Here is an 11,279-nt window from a genome sequence, read left to right on the forward strand (position 1 = left end):
TCTGTTGAATATTTCATATCATACAGATGTTCTCCCATTGTTCCTTTCTAAATTGTTTTTGTAATGTCTGTAACAAAATTTCCTTTAAATTATTTGATGTTGGAGTTTGTCCTCTGGTCATAAACTGCATTGTTTCCCAGTATAACCAATCAAGTTGACAAGCATAAATGAATTTGTGAATCATTAAATTGCAAGATAGACATATAGATACCTAGTTAAATGATAGATAGATAGATAGATAGATAGATAGATAGATAGATAGATAGATAGATAGATAGATGCATAGATAATTAGACAACCAGATCTGTAGCAATTATAATCATATTGTTAACTGTGTTGCTATCCCCAGCATTATTTATTGCCTCTTGTTCACTTATTCAAACAAGCTATCACCTACTGCAGTCATTCAAGGACACCGAACCACCTCAGTTGTCTGATAGCTCATCGACATATTACCTGACCAGCTGCTATGGAAGTGAAAGGTATTGCAATTATGAATTTGTACTGCTTTAGTATATCATAAGTCTGGCTCATGAACTGTCACCAATACAGAGCCCTCTCATTTATGAACTCTATGCCTCAATTGAAAATGAGCCAGTTTATGGTCTGTCAGACATAATAATAATAACATTGAAATTACAGAAATACTAATCTTTGTTTTTGACCTCCTCACACCCTGCACTTTTCCTAAATCCTTTGCCTTCAAGGTTTCTCTGTATTGAACAAATACATCTGTTAGCATATTTTATAGGGATGTTGAACATGGTTTCATCAATGGAATAAAGAAGGAAATAATTAAGTCAAATGATAACTCTGAGATAAGAGAATATCTGTAATTTAGACTGAGTTCTCCCAGACTCTGTGTACTCTATTGATTACTGCCTTGACATTACATAAAAAATACAGAAACTACCTGCAATTGTTGAGTTTCACAGAATCAGCTATGTGTGTTTGTGTGTGCATGTAATTATCATGGAACTTATAAACAAAGACATTGGCAACCTTCAAACACTGGACCCCACACAGTTTGGGTTTGTGAAGGGCCGATCTTGTCTCCTGAACCTGATTGACTTCTTGAATCAGTCTCCAGAGCCATGGACAAGGGTAAGGTGGTCCACACAGCCTATCTAGACCTTGCCAAGGCCTTTGACACCATCCCCCACTCTGGAATCATAGATAAACTTACTAAGTTGGGCATTAATCCCTATGTCACCCAATGGGTTGCTAAATGGCTTACTGATAGAACCCACACTGTAAAAGTAGCCGACTCCAAATCCAGCTCCAGACAAGTGACAAGTGGAGTACCTCAGGGTTCAGTCCTGGGGCCGCTCTTGTTTGGCATCTACTTCTCTGAAGTACAGGTCAACACTAAGGGACTCTGGCTAACAAAGTATGCAGATGACTGCAAACTGGGAGCCATTATTGAATCCCCAAATGATGTGGATACTCTACAAAAGGGCCTTACAGAAACAGATGCTTGGTGCCAGAGCCATGGGCTTAAGCTCAATGCCAAGAAATGTATTGTTATCCCCTTTGGGAAAAACATGTATCCATGAATTACCATATAGGTGGCAGTACACTAAACACAGAAAGTGTGATAAGAGACTTAGGGACACAGGTGGACAGTGGTCTCACCTTCGATAACCACATCGCCACAACAGTCAGGAAATCCTTCTATGTGGCACACCTCATCACGAAGGGCTTTTCATCCAGAAAAAGGAGGTCATTGTCCCACTGTATTCATCCCTCATTAGACCCATTATAGAATACAACGCCCCATTTGGTATGTACCTCTCAAGACATCTGCAACAACTGGAAAGGCCTCAGAAATACCTCACTAAAAGAATCACAGGCATAAAGCAGATGCCCCACGCTGACCGCCTTAAAAACTCCAGCTATACTCTGTCGCATATCGTCTACTCAGATGCGATCTCTGCTTAACATACAAGGCCATGTCAAACCCAGAGCTGTTGGACATGCTACACTTAAAGAAATCCCAATCCCTCAGAGCTACACGCCCAGGGATCTAAACCTTGTCATTACAATAAACAAAACATGCTGGAGGGATAGGTTCCTGACCCAGAGACTCCCCAGACTCTGGAATAGATTGCCCATACATGTCAAGCAGAGTGCCTCTTTGGACCTCTTCAAGAGGAACCTTGACGATTGGATGGGAGAAAGGAAATTCACCCCAGGGATCACGTCAGTCACCCTGCTAGACAGGGGTCCAGGAAAGTAAATAATGTGGGAAGAAATAGCCAGGGAATTGTTATGGCTAGGCTTGTATAGGCCCTAGGGCTGATAGCCTAGTACCAACCTATGAACCTATGAACCTATATGTATGTCTTAGATATAGAGAGTGTGTGAGCTTCTCTCTGCGTGTGTGTGTGTGTGTGTGCGTGCGTGCGTGCGTGCGTGCGTGTGTGTGTGTGTGTGTGTGTGTGTGTGTGTGTGTGTGTGTGTGTGTGTGTGTGCTTACCTTTGTTGACTATATGGATATAAGAATGGCTGTTACCACAAGGACAAACAGAATTGGTCTGGAATATCATGAGCAGGACACTGTATTACAAAAATCATTTTATTGCATATTCATTAATTCTATTTGCTAATAACCTTCAAGATATATTAAATGGAAATGCTTATGCATTCCCTATTTGTACTTTGCAATTGTCTTTTTTTCTTTTCTTGAAACACTGTTATTCATTATTTTTCTTTGGTTGTTTACCACTTTAATATTGGACATGCAGTATCAGCATTAATTGTCCTCAGATAGGTAGGGACAGTTTTTGCATTGTGTAACTATCATTTTTACAAGGTGCTGCATTATCATTTATCTACACCTACTGAGCACTTCATAATTGTTTAATTTCCTTCCACAGCAATTCTTCTAATGTACTTTTGTTTTCCAATTATTTGACAGGCACTTAAGGAAGGTTTGTAGGTTTAGTAAAATCAAAAGACAACAATGTGTTTCTTGCCTTTATTATCCATCAAATTATTCTGGCTATACTGCTGTATTGATATTTTGTTTTCCAAGACGTATGCATACTACTACAGACCGAAGAATATTATTGCCTTTAGATGGAGATTAAATGCACATGGCAAATGATATTTACTCTGTTCTTTGTGCAGACAAGTAGCACATTTATTTTTCATATTTTGTCTCAGTATGTTACCACATCAGCTTCACTGGTAGCAGGCAGAAGGGAGATTAAAAACACAAACAAATGCCACACAGAGTACAGCCAAACAGGAGGATGAATTTGTTTAATAGCATGAACAGTACACCATATTTATGAAATGCAGTCCACACAATAAATTCCTAAATTCAGCAGTCTAGACTAAAATCTTCCTTCCAGTTATCTCAACAAAATGTTTTTGTTAAACTGCATTGTTTGCCGTAGAGTTTCCCCTTAGAAAAACCAGACAGTAGTCTGATACAATAAATAATTAAATAAATACGCAGTATATGTATTTATTATTTATATATCAGGTTAGCCCCACAAGGCTAGTATTCTCTTTTCAGGGGAGAAACGAGGTGGTATTTGCAGTGCTAGGAGAAATTTGGTCAGGGCATTGTGGAACTTCCCCAACTCTTTTTGACAGGTACCATTGGATTTTTTTCTTTTTGATAGGTACAATGGGATCTTTTACATCCACCTCAGCTACCACCAACTCAAGCAGATGAGGTCTCAGTGAAGGACAATACATCAGGAGTACAACACCCCCCCTTATGCTGCACTGCAATGTAAGCAATCAATCTACCTGGTTTGGGAATAAAACCCACAGCATTCTACACCAAAGGCTAGTGTGTTAGCTGTTGCACCACTGCACTTCCTAACAAAAATGTGGAAGATGTGAAAACAAAGCATTCAATTACTGTCATTTCACATGGGATAAAATACTTGTATGAGAATGAATAAAGTGAATGTATTATACATTTTCTGAAAAGTATGTTCTCTACCTGTTTTAAGATACCCAGTGTTACAATGATGTGAAGCATATACTGATAGACTGGAATTCATAAAGAAACCCAATGTGATTGTAAACTGCTGCAGCCAAAATGGGCAGTTTACATAATCACATAAAAAGATATGATTATTCACAATAAGGATAATCTCATTATCAACTAATTTGAATAAATCTGTACTGCTGGTAGTTACCACTAGTGGTACTCAGCACTTTCCTGTCATAATTAGCAGTGGTGGTCCCTGCATCGCATTGACATAGGCACCTCTCTCATTCAAGCTCCAGTCCAAATGCAGGCCTTCAAATAAGCCCACACACAGTCATTCATGACCACTCACAGTCCTGCAGATCTGCTCACACACACTGCCAGATACATATACCCACAATCATCACCATCACTATTACTTCTCCACAGCCGCTATCTAATCTTAGCTTTTAAGAACGGAATACAGCATTCCTCCTGTCTTCATTTATATGACCGAGTATGCTAATTAATGCAGACGAGCCACTCTCTGAATGGTTTGGCTACATAACTACTCTAATAGGTATTTGCAGGGGGTAGCACCTCACTTATTAGATATTGCCAATTCTTCACAATGCCGTATTAGCATTTAGCATGGCCATAGTGCTGGCACACTGCAGTGATTCTAATGACCAGGTACTGTTTATCACATGACACAGCTACAAGATGAGTGTGCAGATCATTCTTTGAAAAGATCTGTGTCAGAGTAATCAGTTCTCAGTATCTTGCAGGTTACAATAAGTCTGACTGTTTCGCGAAACCAAGGAAAAAAGAAGGCATATATTAGAGGATTCAAAGATGAGTTGAAGTACGAAATCCAGTAAAAGGCTTCATATAGTGCTACTGGTGTTATAACATTAAAAATAGTGTCAACTGCTACATCTAAAAAAATTGGCATCCAACATATTGTAAATGCTCCAATGGCTATACCTAATGTTTTTGCAGCCTTTCTCTCTCTTTTTCCCACTCTGATACTGTATTCTTCTACTGTGGTTGTTTTTACTGTTATACTTTCTATCAGTCTAGCTTGCTTTCTAGCAATGACAAAAACTTTAGCATACATCCCTACCATTAAAGAAAATGGAATTAAATAAATCAGAAAGTTTATTACAGTCATTAAGTCATTAAATTCCATCTGACAACTTCCTTTGCATGGGGGAGCTGCAATAACATCATGCAGTCTATTGGCATATGTATTTGAGTAGGACAGAACTGACACAAAAGTTATAGGTACAAGCCAACCTAAACATACTAACAGGATTAAAACTGAAGTAGTGAATTTTAAATGGTAAGTCAAAGGGTTACTAACTGCAAAGTAACGTTCAATGGAAATAAAACAAAGATGAAAAATAGATGCCAGAGAACATGCTATATCCAAAGAACTGTGAAACATGCAAAATTCATCCCCAAAATACCAGCAGGATTCAACCACTCTAATGATACTAAATGGGAGAACTAAAACACCAATTAGAAAGTCAGCAAAGGCTAATGATAGTACCAGGAAATGGGTAGGAGAATGGAGCTGTTTAAAATAGGAAATTGAGATGATAACCATTACGTTTCCACTGATGCAGAGAGCATCACCTAATATCAATGTGATATAAAGTGCAGTCTGTTCAGCAAATCGACGTGGGGTTCTTCTGCAAGAGCCATTGATATTTTCAAAACAAGGTTGTGATGCTTCCATTTTTTATGTGGGATGAATTAGTAACATTTATTAGTTTTCAACACGTTCTTTACACTGATGCAGCTTGGAGTAGTCCTCAAGTTTTAGATATTTTATCACGTCCTATGGTCAACAAAGAAAATGAAGATGAGAATTCACAAGTAAATATATTATTGCACTGAGAATAGTGTATAGTCAATATACTATCATTGACATATTCTATTGAGATGTACATTTCATCTGCATAGAGGCTTTAGTTTACTATTCAAATGCACATTTCAGTTGGGTAAAGGTGTCTTTTACAGGAAAAAAATAATATACATATTTTCAAAAGCAATCAGTAACATAGTTGGTTAAAAGCAATTTGTAAAACTTGAACTTTGTTAATTATTTCATAAAGTGATAATATTTCAGAATAATGAATCATTTATTGAACTATTGGAAAATGACTGCATGCAGCATTATAATTTGTCATCCTATATTAGAAGATGTTTGACTGAATTTTGATTAAATAGTATAAATTACTTAAAGAGAATGATCTGCTACATGATGTAAAAAGAGACAAGTCATTATTAGATGCACTATTTCAAAATGGCATAATTAGAAACGATTGTCATTGTTGATGATGAGATTTAGAAACCCTGCCTATTTATAACTGGTACCATCTTTCCTTTGAAGGTTTAGTTATATGGGAACTGCGTCATGCAGCCATACCTCCCTATATGTTTCTGAGGAGAAATTTAATTTAAAAACATGGGGCTAGAAAGAGAAATACATTTTTTAAAAAAGATAATTGTCAGATATTACTTTGGTAAAAGAACGTCTGAATTTTCTACATTTAAATGTGTATCAAGAAAGCATTGTACACTTCTTACTGCACTTATTATTAAAGTTTTTATCAGTAGCCCTTCTTAATACAGCAATTAAATCTCATGGCATAAAGCCAAGCATCGTCTTACCTTTATTCGTTTAAGTGCTTAGTAGATATTGACTCTCAGTATTATACCAGCTGTTAAAATTCAAAAGGTTTTTCGATAAAAGCAATGGGTTAAAAAGTTTATGTAATAAATCTTTTTAGTATAATGCTAGAGTTATTAATGATCTGATTTTTTCTTGCTCATGTTGATGGCATTAGAACTCTAACAATAATTACATTCAAACGTTTTCAGATTATCTCCTGTAGTATTACAATGAAATAATATGCTGAGTCCAAAAAAAATGTAAAAGTCATCAGCTCATACATCCTTCAACATTTAAGTTTATACTGAAACACCTAAACAACGTTACCTTTAAAGCATTATCTTTCAGTTAGTATGGTAGCTTGATTTATGTAAATTCATATTGCTAGGCTCTGAAACACATGAATTTATAACAGACTACATCTCTCAGGGAATTAAATAAAGATCTAAACAACATGGATGACAATAACCTCAAAGGATCCACATTATCAGATGCATATTACAAGTGTCATGTTTTTCTGAAGTGCTGTCACTCCAGATGTTAGTGTTTGATGCAACATTTAGCTAATAACTTTGATATTTTCTCAGATGTCCTATTAATTGTGAATTCATATTACAATACAATGTAAATAGACTCAAATGCAGTTTGGCTTTGCTTCATTTTCTGTCTGTCAACAGTGACTGACTCTTTTGATGAGAAGTATTAGGAAATGTGCACCTGGTTGAAATCTAAGAGATGAATGATAACATTTTCGAATTGCAATAGGTCAGTAGAAAATTTGAAATACAAAATATCTTTTATCCCATGTACGGCATTATTTTTTTTTGTAATTGTAATGATTATTTAAATGCTGACTGTAAGTAGTATGATACTATGCTATTATAGGTTCTAATATGTCAAAAGCCAATCTATTCCTAATAGGTTACCTGACTATATGCAGATTACACCTTACCTGTATAGTTAATCATATTAACACTTTCATTTGCCTGCTTTACTAAGTTGTTGGTAGACCCCCCACAGCTAACCATCATCTACCACCAGGTCTTATCATTCAACTGGTGCTACAAGGTCCATGTGAGCCTCCACCATGCTCTACATGACCTAAGGCTGGGACCATCATGAAATCAATGACACTGGTACAGTTTATTAGTACTTCTGGGAAATGTATCCTAACTACCACTCCCTCTGCAACTCTGCAGACACTGTATTAATAGTAGATGCATTCAGACTTCTGTCATATCGCTCACCTGGTCAGATTTTCACAGAAAATCTAGATTTGTGCCTCATATTTTTAGTCAGTTCCTTAGAAAATTTGTGATTTTCTGGTAAATCACGGAAAACTAAAGACAGTGAATGATGATACATACTTAAGTTTTACACTTATGGCCACAGTGGTGCAGCGGTTAGCATTGTTCCCTCACAGCAAGAGGCTCTCCGGTTCGATTCTCAGCTGGACCTCCTTCTGTGCGGAGTCTGCATGTCCTCCCTATGGTCGAGTGAACTTTAAAGACATGCAGGTAGATGCATGCATGAGTGGGTGTGCCTTCTTTGAAGGTTGGGCACCAAGCTGGCAACTTGACACCATAAAAATCCACTGCCAATCATAAGCGGACCTGTGATCCGCTGTGGCAACCCCTAACCAGGAAAAGCCGAAAGACATTACTTTCCTTCAGAAAATGCATGCTAAAATAAAACCTGTTATTCTATCAACTTTCTAAGCCTTTAAGCAATATTTCAAATCTGTCGGCATTTTGGGCATTTGTCCACCATTATTTTAGGCTTTACCTAGATTTGTATACTAAGAAGTTGAGAGGTATGGCTTCTGTTCATGTGAAACCTTTGACAAAGCAGCATATGACCTTTGCCTGGGAGTTCTGAAGGGTCATAACAATGTTACATTGCAGTGAGCCTAGGCTACCTCCTCCCATGATGGGCAGGATGACACAGGCCACTTGTTCTCATCCCAACAATGTGGCCTGTTTAGTACCTGTCCTACTAATGAACCACAGGTCATTTGAGTCATAGTAAGAGATTCATCCTACTCTGCCACAGGACTACTGAATTATTAGTAAAGATGATATGTTTACATTCATTATAACGTGTAATTTATTTACTACCATTATATAAAATTGAACTTATGTTGTCCTTCTTTCTTAGAGATTTTCTTTCTGTGACTACACCATAATGGAACCATTCAGTGACTAATCCTAGACAACAAATAAAAAAAAAACTGAAAAGAAAGAATTAAAGAATGAAAAAAGAAAGAAAACTTTTCACCTTTGTGAACATTTACTTAACCTTATCCCACTGTTATCTTCTTGTCTTTACAATTGCGTTTTTCAAACTTTGCCTTCTAAGTTTTTCTTAAACTTAATTCAGTACAGCCTTTAGGATATATCAAAATGGTTCTATAATATCTGACCAAATGAAAAAGTTTAAATCCATTCTTCCTAAAAAAACTTTTCTTCCTTCTGATTTGCCTCTTCCTACTATGGTGAAATCACATAAGACTTTCTCTTGTTCTCCAAACATAGTGCTGAAACGGGGCTTCATAGTTATAATGGAATTTGTTTAAATTTGTTTTATATTGGTCATGGAACCTGATAATTTAGAAGGTAACAATGTTGGATCTCAGCTTTTTGACTCTAGCTTGAGTACTTCCAGGTCCCTTTGTTCATTTGTTTTACATAGCTTAAGTTATGCTAAGGAATCTGAGGCTATTGTTAGAGTTCTTGGAAGGAGATGTAGACCCCTTCTTAATCCCATTAGAAGTGAGCCAGTGAGAGAATTTTAACTTCCTACTTGATGCTTTATACTTATAATGTCTGCAGCAGCCATAGCCCAACTACAGGCTCCAGTTTCAGTTCATCTAGCAGCAGTGGCATAGACTCAAGCTTTGATGGTTTCTGCCTTATTACCTCAGTCTCTCACACAAGAATTAGCTTTGATGATTGCTCAGAACATTATCAGTGCAGATTATGTCTCCTTATGTGCCAATGGTTTTAATAACTAGGCACTTGGCATTACTATCTCTGTGCTGGCAATTTCATCATTAAGACCAGTAACAGAATGACAGTACTGTACTCCTGGGCCACTCGCTAATGATTGATTGATTGATTGATGGATTGATGTGGCCTAGGGGTGAAAGCACTTGCATATACAGAAAGCAACAATTTGGGAACAAAGCATTAAATAGCAACTGTTTTCTACAAATACATAAATAATGAGCACAGTTACAGACATATTTAAATGCACTGACATCAGCAATATTTAAAATGCAGTGTCTAATATTATTGAATTTGTTACATCAAACAGTTCAATAATAATATGATAGATAAATATTGAAAAAAAAGCATATTTGATACTGATAAGATCACATTTTGTAGCTTGGGTTAATCTACATACTCACATGAACATATACTCAGTGAAGTAACTTATTAGTGCTGCATTGAATACACTAGATCCCATAAAGAGCAGAGGACTGTGTTATCCAATGAACATATCATAGTAAAGGAAACGTCTGTATAAGTATCACAATGTTAATATGGCTGACATTTTAAGAGCAAAACCAATATATATTAAATGAAGTTCTGGCTCCTTTAAAAGAATAGAGAGGAACATAAGCTGAGTATACTTGAAATTTGCTTTACATACATCTACTTTGTAGATACAGAGGTATGAAATAAAAAAACAGATAAGTCAGATAGAACTATTACACTGCAGCTGTGGGCTATTTATTACATATGTAGTTTTACCTGTGAGTGTGGGGGTTAGGTAAGTATCCTTGGAAGTATGTAAGTTACACAAAAGCACACAGACACACACATGTCACACACAGACACACACACACACACACACACACACACACACACACACACACACACACACACACACACACACACACACACACACACACACACACACACACACATCTATAGCTATCTAACTATATATAGATATAGATAGAGATATATTTGTAGATAGAGATATAGATAAAACACTGTTGCAGCCAGAAGTGTAGGATTGTTTGTTCAAATGTCTGGTTTACCAAGTAGACATTTTGTCATATGTTTGTTTTGTTGTAACACATAAGTGGGACATATATTAGGCATATGTGTGTGTGTGTGTGTGTGTGTGTGTGTGTGTGTGTGTGTGTGTGTGTGTGTGTGTGTGTGTGTGAATGTGTGTGTGTGAATGTGTGTGTAGGTTAGGGTTAGAGATAAGGATTAGATAAGTGGATAGATTAACTGTGTGTTTGTCTTTAGGGTTAGGGTTAGTGTTAGTGTTAGGTTATGGGATAAGATTCACTTTCAGGTTAGGGCCAGGAGTAGGGTTTTGGTTAGGTTTAGCATCTGTTACTAAGGTGGAACAGGAATGCAAAGCATCTTAACTTAAAAAAAGCCATTCCCATCAACATTACCACTCTTCAGACAAATTTTATCTGAATATGGTCTATTCATGGGTAGTGCATTGGAAAAGGAAATTTGATTCGTTTTTTTGAAGTACTGATGGTCAATGTGAATTGTGTTTACTATAATGAATATTTGACATGCTGTGGATGATGTTTTGTACGTTGATCAAGTAGCATGTTCACCATTCAGTATATAATCACATACATGTATATGGGTATAACTCAAAAGATGAATTAAAAAAAACAAATGG

The 11,279-nt window shown here is 36.6% G+C and overlaps 1 protein-coding gene across 1 annotated transcript; it reads right to left on the reverse strand.

The window, feature by feature from the left end:
- Positions 1-4,670: 4,670 nt before the first annotated feature.
- On the reverse strand, positions 4,671-5,678 carry LOC122814447 (trace amine-associated receptor 7a-like). The gene has a single exon (XM_044087027.1). It carries the CDS (start codon positions 5,676-5,678, stop codon positions 4,671-4,673), a length of 1,008 nt encoding a protein of 335 aa, XP_043942962.1.
- Positions 5,679-11,279: the final 5,601 nt, after the last annotated feature.

Source organism: Protopterus annectens, chromosome 10.part0, assembly GCF_019279795.1.
Source record: "Protopterus annectens isolate FY-2018-M chromosome 10.part0, PAN1.0, whole genome shotgun sequence".
In the NCBI taxonomy this organism is placed as follows: Eukaryota; Metazoa; Chordata; order Ceratodontiformes; family Protopteridae; genus Protopterus; species Protopterus annectens.

Bases quoted from the DNA above. Each gene is read 5' to 3' on its own strand.
- LOC122814447 (XM_044087027.1), bottom strand. From the start codon at position 5,678: ATGGAAGCATCACAACCTTGTTTTGAAAATATCAATGGCTCTTGCAGA.